The sequence below is a fragment of the Manacus candei genome, unplaced genomic scaffold (genome assembly GCF_025592945.1).
Source record: "Manacus candei isolate 608988 ecotype Guabito, Panama unplaced genomic scaffold, ASM2559294v1 h1tg000014l, whole genome shotgun sequence".
Classification (NCBI taxonomy): Eukaryota; Metazoa; Chordata; class Aves; order Passeriformes; family Pipridae; genus Manacus; species Manacus candei.
This window is the reverse complement of record NW_026138062.1, coordinates 41,488,061-41,504,941: the sequence shown is the minus strand read 5'-3', so window position 1 is coordinate 41,504,941 and position 16,881 is coordinate 41,488,061. Positions and strand designations below refer to the sequence as shown.

The following is a 16,881-nucleotide window of genomic DNA, read 5'->3' as shown; positions in this document are numbered from 1 at the left end:
GAATAACAGCTGAAAATAAGTGATTGGCCTGAAGATATCTCTAGTCCACCTTCAGAGGGATTAGCAAAGCCACCCATCAGTACTATCACCAGCAGTAAAAAAGTGCTTCTAAAGCAACATGAGCAGAGGAAGGGGAGAAGACTTGAAGGAATACTTCCTTCCCCCATATTCACAGGCTGCATGAGCATATTCCCTCACATAATTTGTCCACTGTTTCTTCCCACCAGTAGCTCAGACTGAGAAGATGGCACTAAGAAGACTATTTAGGCCAATAATATAGATTTAATGGTACTATAGCATTGCAGACAGGGTCAAACTATATTAATGACATTTGATGCATGTGGCCAATGCAGTGTACAATTTGCTACCCCTTCTCCTTCTGCAGACTACTATATTGTAGAAATATTATTTAAGAAAACATTTACAATAGCTTCATTTCTTTTGTTCTTTAGAAGTACAGCACATAGAATTATCAGACACTAAAAATAATACTTCTAGTACAGTTTCAATGCAGGTGTTTGAACAGGGACATATTTCTTTCCTGCCCACCTCTGTGTTGCCAAGTTTCCAGGAATTAATTCCTTTTTCACGGTGTATTTATTGACCTGGAATAATATCAAGAATGGCGGCAAGAAAGTTGACTGTTGAGGAATGACACTATTTCAGTTGCTGTAGAATTGAAAGTATAAGAAACTTAATTCTCATCTGCAGCTTGTTCTCATGGTATCTGCATTGCTCAGTAAGAACTGAAGAGCATCTGATTTTTTTTCCATCAGTAATTGAGGATGAGAAAAAAAGTATGTCTGTAGGTAAGAGAGAGAAATCACATTTTGTTTACTGTCCAAGTTGCAAGACACACAGATTCCAGTTTCCATTCCCATGAGGATTTAAATTCTTGGTACTAAAAGTCATATACTTCAGTATTTTTTAAGTAGAAAAGTGCTGTAAGTAGAACACTGGTACTCAAAGAATATTTGAACCTTGTTCTCAATAATATTCTAGAATTTAAAAGAGGGATTTTACTGGTATTTTGAATGTTTTCCTTATCCTTACCTTTCTGGGCAATACCAGTTTAAACAGTAAATCCTAATGAGAGTACTTAGTCCTTTTAGTTGCCTAGATTGAAAATGGTAACTTAAAACTTGTAAGGAGACCACAAACTAGCTATTCTACTGGTTGGTTGCAGTGTACACCAGTAATCCAAAAACTCACTGGTCTTAAATATGATGGCACTTAAAGCAACTGGTCTTCTGTATTTTATTTAATAAAAGCCTGTGTCAGGAACAGAAATATTTACCTTGAGAAATTAAAACAGTAAATTGAAATATACATATGCTAACATGTATGTTAAATAGTCATATTGTTTTATGCTCTTGCTTAAGTTAGAAAGTAAAAATAAGATGTGGACCTCAAATCCTGCAATGCACACTCACACAGGACTATCTGTTTTAAGAGCATGGGCCACAGTTAGCTAAAACATGAGTACAAAGAAACATGATGCCTTTGGATCCTTGAAGGCATCAGAAAACATACATATGTTTAAAAATGTGTGTATGTGTGTATGTAAATATATAGTTTATATATCAACATATGCAATGATAGATAAATAGAGGAAGAAAATAAGGGCAATAAGGAGAAGATCTGGGATATTTCCCCCAAAAGACCACATAAAGCAGAGGAACCAGCCAATGGTTCATGAATCAGAAAATTTAATTTCAAGGTCAGACAGAGGGCTTGGGTGACTCCACTGTCCATAGTTTGAGGGAAGCGTCCAGTTGTCTGTGGGGCCACGGTGTGTTATAGACTGGGGCTGGATGTGCTTCCAGGTCTTTAGGTCAATGGCTTTGTTAAAGCTGCAAAAATCTCTGTCTGAGTGGCTGAAAGAGGGGACAAGAGTGTGCCATGGTCAGCTCCAGTCTTTGTGTGAGCTGTCTTACAGTACAACATCTTATGGGTATTTGTGAAACTGGCAGACGACTCATTCATTCTTATGTTGCTTTTGCATCTCCAAATAATCTCTGTCAGTATTCCACACTCCATTTGAAATGCAGATAAGCAACTAACTACATCTTTTATAAACATGACTTGCATGCACTGAACTTTCTCTGTTACCTTTGCCTTCACTGCAGGCAGAAGTAAAATCTGATCTTAGTTCACACACAAGTGTCCATTTGGCCACCATCATTAAGAACACAAGCTTCCATCTAAAGAGTTTAGAGTTTATTTTTCTAAAAGAAAAGTGGAATGCAGTATTTCAGTACCACTGTTGCAAAACATACAGGTAGAAATAACACCTGTACTGCTAGTAACACCAGCACCTTTTCCTTTTCTTTTCAGCAGTCCTAGACCGTGACATTATATTTTATCTACAGAGTTTCTCCTAGGGAGAAGATAAAATCATTAATCTTCATTAATATACTCCCTGTCCGTATGTCTACTAATCTGCATGAGTAACAGTTAAATCTAAACCCATGATTTAGATTTGTTATCATTAATTAATTCTTGGTTTTGCTAAACTCTAGCTCGATGTAAGTTCTGATTATTTACACTTACATCCATTAGTATTTTCTTTTGTGCAATGTAAGAAGCAGGTGAGCAAATTACAAGAAACAATCCATACAATTCTTTTGTATTCACATTCTCCTGGCTTAAAATAAGTTTTGTCAGCTGAATCAATTGCCCATGTGGCATCTTCAGCTGCACTGCTCAAAATTTAATACCAGAGTTATTTTAACTTCAATAATATAAGTACATATAAGAAATCACTTGTTGTGGTTGTTTTGATTTTTTAAAATAATATAGAAATTTTTTCCAGAAAATATATTTCTGCTAATAAACCCAAGTGAAGTAATGTACCTACACAGTAATGTACATATGCAGAACAGCAACCCACACTTCTTTACACCGTCCTACAAATAGGGTTAATAAACTGGAAAATTATGGAAAACAGAAACTACTAGCTGCTGCTGTTTTTCTTTGCTGACCTAACAAATTGACAGAGTAATTATTTGAATCTATTTCAGTAGAAGCATGCACACCTGAAAATAAAAGTGCTTTCAAAATCTACATTTGAATAGTAGTGTAAAAGGACAACAACTAAGTGTGTAATGTGTGTCATCACTAAAAAGAAAGGTTGAATAGCATAATGGGGTTTTATGTGGTCTTTTCTGTATGATGAGACAATTGAGAAATCCCAAATGTAAGAATTTAAAGATGGAAATTTGCATCTCAAAACCAGCATGCTATGACCAATGCCTCCCATGTTTCTCATCGTTTTTCAGATCCCAAGAGTTTCTTCTCTGTAGCAAGATTCATATCCCCTTTTCCTGTCCACCCAGTGTTTCTGAAACTGTTAGCTGAACGCAAAAAGTTGCAGTTCCCAAAACTGTGAAACCATAACATGTGGTTGAAGTTGTGTGGAGTTGGTATAACATTGCAGTAAATAATTTTTGTCAGTCAAAACCCCCAAGCTTTCAGGTGTATCTTGAGGCTGGTTGGAAAAATATAGCAGGATGTTATAAATTGTTTCATGTGTCATGCTGTCCTCAGTATGAAGTGGAGGACATCTATGACAGGAACATATGAAATGATAAAAATGACAGAGAAAACCCTGTTCCCTTATGTTTCATTGCAAGTAGTAGGAAAATGTAACTTTTTCTCCACACTCAAATCACTAGGATAGTGCTCTAAATATGAAAATCACTGTGGGATTAAATCCAAGAGTCTGGAGTAAGTCTAAAATTACTAAAATTCCACAGATTTCTGGTGCACAGTGAGAATTTTAGTTATTCACAACTATGTGATCAGGAATGCTCTGCTTGCGACCTTTTACTTTTCTGAAGGTTTATACTTCTCACTTGACAATCAGAATGAATTGGAATCATAGATGTATTCTATGGGTCTATCCAGCTTTTCTAGCTCAGAAATGTAAATTCTTATCAAGATTTAAGTACATGCCAAAATTAGGGAAGACAGTGGAGGAAAATGAAATGTCAGATTAAGCTATATATTATTTTATAATAGCCACCAGTTGCTGACATTAATTTTCCAAGTGATTTTTCTTAGCACCTCCTTGACATAAAGGGGAAAAGTGTGTATTACTTTTCTGTGAGATAAGCTACTGCAAGCAGCAGGAAAATTTTTGTTTACCTTGCTCTCTATAAGCAGAGTTAAGTCCTCTAAATTCTCCTGAGTTTCTCACGAGACTGCAGGCCTGATGAGAAAGCCATTCTAAGGCATAATAAATACTTAAACCGTACTATGTGTTTTATTTTTCACTTAGTAATATTTTTTTTCTTTTAAAAATTGTTTTTTAATACAGCATCTGAAGTAATGGAATATGAACCTCTTGAAAGCAAACATAATTTTAGATACTTTAATTTCACGTTTATACATTTATATTTTTTCAGATTTCCTAAACTGTAGTATTTCTTTTTTTTTTTCACAGAAAGTGTTGATTATGGGCCAGTGTTTGTACAAGAACCAGACGATATGATTTTTCCAACTGATTCTGAGGAAAAGAAAGTGTCTCTCAATTGTCAAGCTCGTGGAAACCCTACTCCCACATACAGGTATCTGGTTTAGAAATTTTTTTTTAGTTTTCAGATAGCCACTGCAATCCTGCTGTGAGAATCAGTGTACTTTGGAGAGCAACAGAACAGAAACAGCTCCCTGACAGTGGTTTTCCTGATTGAATGGTTTTTTTCTGATCCTGAATAAGCAAGAAGCCTAAGTGGTAGTGATTAAAAACAAAGCAATACACAAAGTTTCAAATTATGTGCTCTCTGCATCATATCTATCCATGTGGAGGGACTCCTTTTGTCCACTTTATTGACTTGTATCTGTAACAACTGACAAGATCAAAATCTTTATTGTTTGTTGTTTTTTTTCTGAACATCTACAAAATACTATCTCATTTTAAACGGAAAGCAGCAAAGAACAGGTATATTAAATGACATGATTATGCATGCAAGATACTAAGACTGAGACAAATTTGGTGTCTCTTCACTCACAAGTCTGCAATTTTATTCCTTTGCAACCATTGTCTGTTGCTTATTTTTCCTTACAGACCTCTATCCCACACTTATCTACTAGAAAGACCTGTCATGACATGCCTGTGAGCCTAAGAGTTCAGTTTAATAATGGTGCCCCACTTACAGGTGGGAACAGTATGTTGCAAATCACCTTATCCATTTACTATATCTGAATCTGTTCATATTTTATGCAAATTACAAATGATTTGAGAAGGCTGGGGGAATATATAGTTGGTTTTTTTTTCCATATACCCTTTTCTCATAGATTCATTCTTCAATTACAAAGGGAATAAAGTTACTCTTATTGTTGTGTTTTATCATAGGTGGCAACCATCAATTCTGCATTTTATCTTTTACCTTTTAGATTTATTTGACTTGTGGATTCTTCAGAATTCTGGATGAATTCTCCTTAGGGTTATTCGAATCACAGCACTTGTATTTCTATAATTGGAAGAGATTCAAAAGCTGTACCATCCTTAAATATCCCCACCAAAACAGCACTCAGTCTGCCTCTTTGCAACAGATGTGACTCATTAAATGGATCTGATGCATGACACAATCTCCCCAAACAGCACAGTCATGACTAAAACACATAACATGGGATTGGGAATGAGTGGTCAGAAATTCTTCAAATTGGAATAACATGAACTTCTCACTATGCGATATAAAAGCTTTGTCGCATTCTTCTTTGTTGACATTCCTTGTGTATTTTTTATTACATACTGGTGATTTGTGGATTAAAAAAAAAAAGGATATCAGTTGTGCACACTGTAAAACAGTATGACTCCATTAACATATCACTCCATTAACACAGCATGTGACCACGGGGAAAAGGCACAAATTCCTCCCCCCTCCAAGAGAGAGGAATCCTTTGTTCATGTCTCCCAGACAACCTTATTATTCTTGTAGAAATTTTGTCTTTGGAGAACCTATGTAATCAATATCTTTTCTTTCTTCATCCAACCATTTTTTGCATTTTCCTAGTGGAATGCAACCAACAAATACAGAACTTTGTCATATTTTAAAGAATGGCTACAAAGGGGACAGGGATCCTCTCTTCACAAAGAGACACATGGAGAAGACAAGGGGCAACAAGATTTCGTACAAGAGAGGTTTCATCTCAGTATAAGAAATAATTTTTTTACTGGAAGAACAGTCATTCACTGGAACAACCTCCTCAGGGACATGGCAGAGTCCCAGTTGCTGCAGGTTTCCAAGATGCAAATGAACAAAGTGCTTGCTAATCATATCTAGCCTCCATTTTCTGTGAAAGACTGGACCAAATGATCTTTCAAGATCTTTACAACTAGGGCTGTTTTATGATTTTGTTATATTAATTTCTTCAGTTCTTCGGAGATTAATTGGTGCCAGCAGCCTCATAAACAAATTTTCCTGACTGCTGTTCCTGCAAGGAGAGCTTTGACCTGAAAGGTCTAATTCAAACAGCACAGTTTAACTTCTCCCTCTGTTGCTGCCACTTGTCTGTACCGCATTTGCTATGTACACTACTGTTCAAGGGAAGAGAAAAGAGATATGAATTATTCTGTGGGGAATATACTATTCTCCAGGACAGATGCACAGGGAATTTAGCCTCAAAAGATCTGTAGATAGGCAAAGGTTTGTGTATGTCACTGGCCAACCTTTGGTATATGAAATAGTAAGAAAAAGAGATATCTACATGTCACCAAAGACCCTGTTCAGCTACACGGGACAATAGAAATCTTTATTTACCTGGGCTGTGAGTCCTATGTTGCTAAGAATTACTTTCAGCCAAAAGCAAAGCACAGTATAAATTTATTTATTTAAAGTTATATTAAAAGAACATTCAAAACACTCATAAAATTCAATATTAAGTAATTTCTGCCTTTTTTTAATCAATTTCTTTAGTCTGTATAATTTGTGACACAGTGCTCATAGCCTATTTACAAATTCTTTATTTTTCTAGGATGTTACTTCATTTTAACAGAATGGAGAATGCTCACATCATTTCAGATGTTGTTCTTCCTTGCAAAGAGCTTTGTTTCCCCTTGTCTAAGCTCTACCCTGAAATAATCACTCTTAATTTTTTTTATTTTCAGCCATTAACATATCTAGATGCATTGGTTTAGGGAATAACTCCTAGAGAAAAACTGATTGTGTTTGCATAGCATTTCTGCAAGCCATGCTTTAGCATCACAAGTCAGGACCTGTACAATGAAAACATAACCGAGATCCCTTTGATGAGGAATACAGACATTGACAAATTTCCTGTGGGATCTCACAGGTCATCAGTTCTACTGTTACAGGCAAGTGTAGAATTCATTGAGATGCCACTTCACTACAGAACTTTCACTGCCTTGTGGAACACTATTTTGAAACTAGGACATTTGTATGTCCTATTTTACTTAGGACACATATAAACTGGGTAGTAATTTTTTTGTCAGTATCATTTTCTGATAGAAAAGGCAGCTGAAAAAGTTTTTTTAAAAAGTTTTTATCTGCTTAAGCCAAATTAGAATATTTTGAAATGTTATCTGTCACTTTTCTTGAAGGAAAAAAGTAGCTGATTTTTCCTAATAATCCATGACCTTGGAAGTGTTATGTTTTGGTTTCTGTCCTTTCAGATTAGTCAGGGTAGCCAGAAGAAAATGTCACACAATTCAATGCTGCTTTTCCTCTAATGTGTTTTGATTATATGAGGGGACTACAATTATTTGGAAAACACCCCAAGATAAATAGGCAGAGAGCAATCAAGATCCAAATTTTGGGATAGCATTCAAAACCCATATTTTTGCATTGAATTTAACTGAAAAGGAGATTAAGCGAAGAAAGCTAATTAAAGCAAACTGAGTTTTGTAGCAATTCCCATTTGTAAATGCCAAAACATGTATTTTTTGCTTTTTCTCTATCTAAATTTCCCATCATTTCAAGTTCAATTATATTTTTATTTTTATTTCGCACATACATACAAGGATATATGTATAAAAAGTTAGCTTTCTTTATGATTTCATTCAAAATATTAAGTAATTAATAAATTGTTGAAGATTTGAAATTCCTTTTTAGCTCTTCATTGTATGAATTTGTTTAAAAATGTAGTGAATCCTACCAATATTTCCCTAATATCCTTTAAAACGTAAAGAAATTGTCGATAGTTTTTAATTTCTTACAATAAATGAAGTAGAAGTCCTCTGCAATCAAAAGTCCAATCATGAAAAGACAGTACAAATAGCAGTTTCACAGTTCATCTTAATTCTGACAATTCTGACCTTTGGATTAAGCAATATTCAGAGCTACTTCAGCTGAATTCTGCTGTCTGTACCTCATTCACCACAAATGTTAACAAAGTAGGGTGAATTGATAATTATTTTGCTTCATTAAGGTTACCTCTGGAGTGTAAATGTTGCCAAGTTTTTCCAGTCTTCAGAAGTTCCCGGAAATTTCCTGAGGCAATTTTGAAGTTGTAGAATCACTGCGAATTAGTAATGAAGGAAATATCTGTGCATTATAATAACAGTACCATACCTGCTTACACTCTTTATCTCTTCTTTACAGTCTTCTAACAATTTCATGTTCTATACAGTTTGACACAAAAGAAAATCTAAAAGTATTCATATGTGAGTGTTATTATTTAACTGAGATATTGCATACACACACATGAGGTTATTCCAGCCTGCTGGAGTCTATTAATCTACCACACAAGATTTTTACTCTTGCAGCCAATAGACTATTGTAGGGTTTGTTTTTTTCAGTCTTTCAAGATGAATGAGAGAGGTCAGACAATGTCTGGAACAGAGGGGAAACCCAACTCATAAACCCATTTGCACAACAAAAATTATGAGACTTTTAGGTTACTTCTGAAACCGCAGAAACATAAGTGTTTATTCTGGAATTATTCAAAGTTTTGGCTTGGTTGTGATACTTTCTAATATGTTTCCTACAGCCTGGCTTTTTCCATCTTACCTTTACTCCCATTCTTGTCTTTACTGCTCAGGCTTCTTATTTCACTCTCAAACATCTCCAAACTTAGCATTCCCTCTGCAGACTCCATATTTGATCTCAGTTGCCATTTATCTAGCAGCTGCCAGGAATTTTCCTTGGCCATCCACCAGCTAATTCCAGTCTCTTCTGTTCCTGTCTTCTCTGAATTTTGTGTGTACTGATCCAGCTGATATTATTTTGTCTTTGTCCATTGCCAAAATCCCTTTTTTTCGTAACAGTCTATGTACATCAGTCTACCTCCCTGCTCTTCACAGGCCTTGCTCTACAGCCTTCTGTATTTATTTGAGGTTTCTCTGTTTCTTGGGCCCAGAAGATTAAATGCTGAAAGAATGGGAAAAAAAGTTTCCCTGCTTTCATGCAGTGCAGACTCAGCTCCGTTAACTGTTAAACTCAGCTGGGCCTAGGGCTTTATTGATAGAGTGTAAATTAAAACTTTGATTGTAGTAGGCACAGTCAACCTCCTATTTTTGACATAAAGAATGCATCTGCTGTTCAGTGTTCAAGTCTGAACCCTTTGTGGACATTAGTTTTTTCGGGAGGAAAAAAACAGGAAAAAAAGAAGACATCATTATTTCCATTTAGCATAGACAAAAAAAAAAAAAAAGAATATCTTTTAAAAGTTGAAGATCTGGTTTTGCTTGTGTTTTTTTCAGGAAAACTTAGTTTTTATCAGACACACGTTGTGGAATGTCTCCATCCGAAGTTTTGCCGGAATATTGGTTTCCTGCACCTTGCATCTTTGAGTAACTATCCCTATTATAACTGGGACTGTCAGATTCTGTAGACTAAGCTTGATACCTTCATTTCACTATAGAATGCTCAAGTAGGTTTTTTTTTTCTTTTTCCTAAGATGGCTTCGAAATGGAACTGAAATCGACATTGAAAGTGATTATCGCTTCAGTTTAATAGAAGGAAGTTTGATCATCAACAACCCCAGTGAAATGAAGGATTCTGGACAGTATCAGTGTTTAACTACCAACACGTTTGGCAGTATTCTAAGCAGAGAGGCTGTTCTTCAGTTTGCATGTGAGTAATATTTTTTATAACATTGATAAATCAGATCTTTACATTACTTGATGAAGTTCTAAGTTGTAATTTGAATACATTATGCAAGTTACACTGTCCACTGACTTTGGCCTAGGATCTCAAAATTAGAAACAAAATGCTTAGTGGAAAACATTGGTTTTCTGTGGAGTTACTTTTGTAAATGAATCAACTATCAGGGAAAGTAACTCTAATCCATCTCAAATGGTATACTTTAATGATGTACTTGAATACTCTGCAGTGATATACTTCACTCATTGCTAGTTTCCTGAAACATCTATCATTTTGCCACACTATCTGAGCAGGAAAGAAAGAACTGTAAACTTAGGAATAGAATGGAATAAAGTGCCTATATATCTTTTGGATAGTCTGCATCTCTAACTATGTGTGTGAGCATAGTTTTTTATGTATACATATATAAAAATATATATGATTTATGTTCATGTTTATGCATACATATCACATATACTGGCACAGAGTATGCAACTGAGAGGAATTTTTGTAGTTGTTAATGAAAACTGAAAATGTCTTAGCTTTTGAAATCATTCACTACAATATACTTCTCAGAAGCTATTAAAAATTCATGATCCCAAGTAAATGCTATGGTCTATCTATAGCATGCTCTTTTTCAAACATACTATCAGGAAAAATAGGGCCAGATTTTCCCTCCAACCCTAATTTCCCTTCAGCACTTTACAGGAAGAAAACCAACATAATTTCAGTGGTTTACCTGGATAAATCCTACCATGATTTATGGTAGGGATGCAAAAAGAATTCCACCCTAATTTCTTAGATCCTGTTGAAAATACGACATTACCATGAGACGTGGCAGATCTTCATATAGCCACAGCTGGAAAGCAATGGGTTTAAGGATAGGTTGCCTACCTGCATGTCTACCAACACATCTGGTGGTGTCAAGAACTCAGCAGATCTAGTGTGAGGTCTGAGATTCTCCCTTTATTTACACCTCCATTAGAGTCAGACCTCTTAAATCTATTGCTGTAGTCTTATCTGCTGCAGATCCTGTCAAGGTATTTGGAGATCATGGCACTATTCACCTACTGCTGAGCTGGGAGGAATAATCACGTTTGCCAAAGTTTCCTCATGTCAGGGCAGCATGTGGTATCATCACAGTATTACTGGACCTCAGTTTTAAATGTAGCTTCTGAGAAAATTCTGCTGTATTTTATCTTTTAGAAAAGAAATCTATCATCAAACAAACCTCTTGGTTAATGAACAGGACAACTGGCAAATATAAATAGTTCCAGGGCTCTGAACCTCAAATTTCTGTTCCCATCTCAGGAGTATGGCTTACAGGTAGCCATTTGACTTCCAGCTGAAAAGAAGTACAAGGAAAGTGAGAGCTGGAGCTAAAATAACAGAAGGCCTGTGAGTTTCAGTAGCTGCATCCACAGTTCATTCAGGACCTCATGCGCTTATAGTTACAATATTACCTCTTCCAATAAAACAAATTTAGATGAAGCTGTTGAAAAAAAAAGGTAGAAAAAGAAAAAGAAAGAAGTGATTGGATTTGATGGGTTTATTGGATTTTTAAGTTTGTATTATTTTGCACACCTGCTTTTGCAGATATGAAAATTATTAGGCTATTATGGCTGGAATGTGATTTCTGTTCATCAAAGTATTTGGGAATTGTGATGAAAGTTTCTCATGAAAGTTTCATGGAGGAATGTTAGCTGGAAGTCCTGAGATGTAGCAAATGATGCTGCAGAACTTGAAAGAGAGAAGAGGCTTTTTTAAGGACATGGAAATCTTTTAAAAAGGATAGAGTAATGAAGTTGAAGTTCTTTTAGAAGTTTGTAAGCAACTTGTTCAACAGAGCAATTTCAAGTTCAATGTGTAATTGTAGCTCAACTTCTATGTAGCATGACACTCTCTCTTCCACTCTTGATTTAAGGTTTCTTCAAATTCCTGATATTAAATGACTGGTGTTGCTGTTGAAACAATATTTGCATTATGCAGCAACTAAACACTTAATATATGGTGTCACCATACTGTAAACTCATAGTAATGTGTCAGAAGCTTGTATCACTGAAAAGTCACAGTAAGTCAGATCCTAGGGCAATCTTTTCCAGTACCTCACCACCCTTATAATGAAGTATCGTTTGTTAACAGCTAGCTTGCATGTCTCCAGTTATTTTCAGTCAGACAGAAATAAAGCATTGAAAAGGATTTTTGTAAGGAAAGTTCCTAACCTTTAAGTAATTAAAGTAATTGGTGCTCTACAGTCTTACTGGGCTCTAGTGGTGTGAAGAGTATCTATAATCACAAGAATAAAACAAGGCATTTCTGATCATGAGATACAAAGCTACATATTCCCTTTCTTTACTGAAAACCATGGATTCCAAAAGCTTAGGAATTTACAACTTTCACAGAAAAAAAAATCAACAAACAACCAAACTTTAGTTCATGGACTTGCTTGAATGCATGATTTGTACTCTTTTGGAAAATAGAGTACATCTTTGCACCTTGAAGAGATGTTCTCCTAATTAAAGAAAGAAATGGCATAAAGATCAAAAGGAAACAGCAACGACCATTAAACAAGGGCTTTGACACTATCTTATAGGAAAAAGTATGTGCTGTAACCAGCTTATGCAAAATATTATGAAACCTGAAAAAGGAGAGCATGCTTATTGCATTGGGTCTTAGTTTTCTCAAAATTACATGGCCAAAAGCCCAGTTGCTATGGTTATTATCATGTAGTTCAGTATTGGTGATGCATTGCAAATATAAATGTTCAAGTACTATATAATATGCAATATGTTTGCACAGTTAAAATAGGACTTTGAAATACTTATACGATGTCTTTGGATTTGAAAGAGAAGGAGATATAAAGTGAACATTATCTATGTGTAGATAACACTTGAAATAACCTCCTATATCACTGGTTATTTTTATGGAGCAAAATGAAAAGGCCAGTTATGTGCAGTTAAAGGTCTGCTTGAAATTTTAAACTACCACAGCAAATATGTATGAAGATTTAAATTGAATAAAAGTTTTCTTATTTTTTTTAATCTTTGCATTTCCTATGCATTTCGTGCTAGTTTATGCTTTTTTTGGAAAGTAAGCAAAGAAAAAAAAAAGGGGAGAAAATATGTCTCATGATGTAAAAGAAATTAGCAGAAGTAAAACCAGGAAATTTTTTGTTGTCTGTAGAATTTTATGTAGAAGAAAAAAATTGAGGGAAAAAAGTCCCCGGACAAAACTGACAAAATGTTATTAGAATTTATACTGTCAATAAAACAAATCAGAATTCTTTATCACAAGAATCACAAATTTAAAATCATCTTTCACTTTTCTCATAACAGGTTGTTACAAAGATAAAAAACTCTCAATTTACTACAGCTTCAGATGCCATTTATGCTCCCCAGTCACAAGGAATAGTTCATGTACAAAGCATATTGTTTTCTTAACAAGATTCTAATCAGGACATTAAAATGTTAGAGCATCATCCAATCCTAATGTTAATGAATTTTGTAGTTCTGGGTGTGGCTAGCTCTATGGAAGAGTTATTTAAATCCCAAACAAATCTTTAAAGATTCTGCAGTTAATGGAAATTTAAAAAATGGGAAAGTTAGTTATTCTAGCTAAGTTTTTACTGTATTAAAGAAAGTGTTCATATGAAGGAAGAAAACATCAGGCAAGTAAAGCAACCATAGTAAAAATATAGTTGTTGAAAGAAGAAACCTAGCTTGGTGGAACACCTAGTAATTTTAAATAAGTGCATAACATCAAAAATGTTTTGAGGATATGAAACTTAATAACAAAGTGTAAAAGTTTTATGAAAGAACTTGTACACTAAGGACATAAACATTGTTAGATTGATCTCTTATCTCCTCTCATTTCTGTTGTTAGAAATTTATATAACCAAAAGAGAGGATTTAAGAATTAAACTTTAATAATAATTTCTCCGTGTTGGTTACTTTTGCCATATGTGCTTGAGTTAAAAAAGAATAAATGCCTTGAACCTCATGCAAAATTAAAAAAAAATACAGATTTTAACTTGACTAAATCTACCTGCCTTACTGCAAAACAGCTGCATATTTTTGTGATGGGTTTCACAGCTTCTCTCTGGAACAGTGTCTTAAAACTGGCTACAACAGTGGACATATTTTGTGATTACTTTTGCCACATACAATCTCTGTGTTCCATTAGGTCATAAAACAAAATCGGTTTCCTTCATCTGTGGATTATTTAACCTTTCACAAGCCTACAATCTCAGTGATATTTGCAGACTCGGCTAAAAAGATAGAGAAGTGATAGGGGAAAACAACTTCTCACCTGTCATTTAGGGAACTCCTCACTGCAATTTTATTAATTCAATAGTCATGGGCTTCTTTGTATAATTTCCTTTTTTTTTTCTTTTCCACAAAATCTATTTTCTCCTTCAATCTACGGAGAAGGATATGGATTAGATACAATTTAAATGTCATTTTTCAATGTGTGATCTACCACGACTGTCCAGTGGTGCACAGAATGAGAAGTCAGCCATGTTGCAGACATATAAGTCAATAGTTTCCTGAGGAGACAGCCTGTGTACTGCCCATTCCATCACAGCACACTTCTGTCAGCCCTTTTATTGAATTCACCTACTAAGAAATAAACTTAATGATCTATGTTTTTTCTTCTTGCCATCAAGCTCCCTGTACATCTTGATGGGTGTATTTCATAATTTCCTAATATTAATTTTTAAAAAGTTGATTTAATTCTATCGTCTAGATGTGAGAAAAACATTTCTTTCTCACATTCATTCCAGAAGAAATAGCCTAACAAATTGTTTGTTGACACTACAATATCAACATTTTCTTCCAAGACATACAAAGCTAAACAGTTTTAGGTACTATAAAAGAAAGGTGATAAGCTGAAGTGGGAAAAGAAATCAAAACGCAACTAATAACACTTTCATTTCCAAAAATGTCCCTAATCATCCTGTAATACAGTGTAAGTTGGACATTGCTTTGCTCTAAAAGCGTCACATTATTGTGGAGAATGTTACTATGTTGGTTAAGAATAGCTACAGCTGCAACAATGATTTGCACTACAAAACTTATGGATTATTTTCTGCATAATTTCAATATGCTCTTTTTAAGAAATACATGCTTAAAAGACAGATTCAAACCATATTTACATGCCAGAAAAAGTAAACTGTGTATATAACTGGATGCATTTTATTAATAAATAGTTTATTAATTGAAGAGTATCATTCAGTGAAATGAAATTAATGTGAATTTGTGTCACACTCTACTAACTCTTTCAGCTAAATGAAGACTCAGGAAATTATGTTATCTTACTGAAGGAAGGGATCTTACTTCTAGTTCAGATGTGGTGACTGCTTCATATCTTTTCAATTATTTATTTTTGCAAGGTGGGACAATTTCACAAGGAAAGATAGTGAGACCATTCTTACAAACAAAATTTCACAGCTAAGGTCTTCATTGACTATAGGACTTGGATCCAAATCCTCAACCATAGTTACCCACACAAATGTTCAAACCACTAACACATATCTATTTTGTAATTGTGCAAGTCTAGCCTTTTCTTTTGTTGAGAGAATCAGAAAAAAATTTAAACTGACATATATTTTTCATATAAAAAAGATGAAAAATGTAAGTTTTAGTCAAAGTAGAACTTTTTGTTTCAAGTTTGGAAAACCAAGTTATTTGAATTTTAGCTGTAGTCATACTTACTTTATTGTTTATAGAAATATTCAGCTTATATAACTAAGTTCAATAGTGCAAGATGCTAAGAACTTTGGCCCTAGTCTAAAAAGTATTTTGTCTTAAAATATTTGTATAATCTTTTAGAAGTTCATGAGATGATACGCATGCATAAACTCTATAGTTAAACATGAGGCTTTCTAAAGTAAGAGTTGAAACAATCTGTATAGGTTTGTTGCCACAGTGTCATCATGAGAGACACATAATAGGTTTAATTAAGCCTTCTGTCATTCATTTCTTGATTCTTTCTCCTTAAGGTGAATAAATACATTAAAATAATAAACTAAATGACTTAAAAATAGCAGAAATCATTACAACTCCTTTTAACTAACATTTCTCAAGGAAGTTTTCCTGTTGGAAAAGACAGATCTTGTTTCACCATTATGGCTACGGTGAATTTTGGAGTAAAATCTGCCTTCAGCCTTGCTTTACATAGGTGAATCTTTCATCCAAGTCTGAAAGCAAGTCTGGAGAAATGAATAAAATCAGCAGGTCACCTAAAACTCTGATGACAGAATCCATCCTTGCTGAAAGAATGGCAAAATTAATGAACCTTTATCTGTTTATCAAATTTAAAAAAAAATAATTGTGTTACCAGACAGTACTTCTTTTGTGATTTCAATGGTATTCATGAATGATATCTACTGAAAGTTTTGGGAAAAAAATACATGACCGGTTTCCTGGAACTCCCCTTCCACAGTATGTCTTCAGAAATGGCCTCTTGACCCTCTCGACAGTGAACTGTCTATAGTAGCATGAGATCAGCTCTGGTAGACTTGCTGTGTGTTTCTGTCCCTTAAGTTCTGCTTTTGAAGCTGTTTGAAAATTGCAGTCAGTTTCTATTTTTCTACTGCTACATCAGCATTAAAATACCAACTGCCTTGCCTCTCCATTAAATCACTTTAAAGAGCAAAGGAAACCCAATTGTTTCTTATCTACAAAACAAAATGCTTTCTTTCATGAAGACAAGTGTGAGAAATTCTTTTACCTTCTCTCTGTTGCCTCAAATCAGTAATTCTAAACTGTCTTTGAGAATGGCCCCTAGTCGCTTCTGCTAGCACCGAAAATGGGACAAGAATTGTCTTGGAGAA

At 34.6% G+C, this 16,881-nt stretch overlaps 1 protein-coding gene across 5 annotated transcripts in view; it reads left to right on the top strand.

Moving 5' to 3' along the window:
• Window positions 1-16,881, top strand: part of CNTN5 (contactin 5) — a 603,369-nt gene that overhangs the window by 376,711 nt on the left and 209,777 nt on the right. For all 5 annotated transcript variants that reach the window (XM_051780168.1, XM_051780170.1, XM_051780169.1 and 2 more), the window contains 2 exons: window positions 4,448-4,571; window positions 9,862-10,037. In XM_051780168.1, the coding sequence (XP_051636128.1) occupies window positions 4,448-4,571; window positions 9,862-10,037 (300 nt within the window). The remainder of the gene's footprint in view (window positions 1-4,447; window positions 4,572-9,861; window positions 10,038-16,881) is intronic.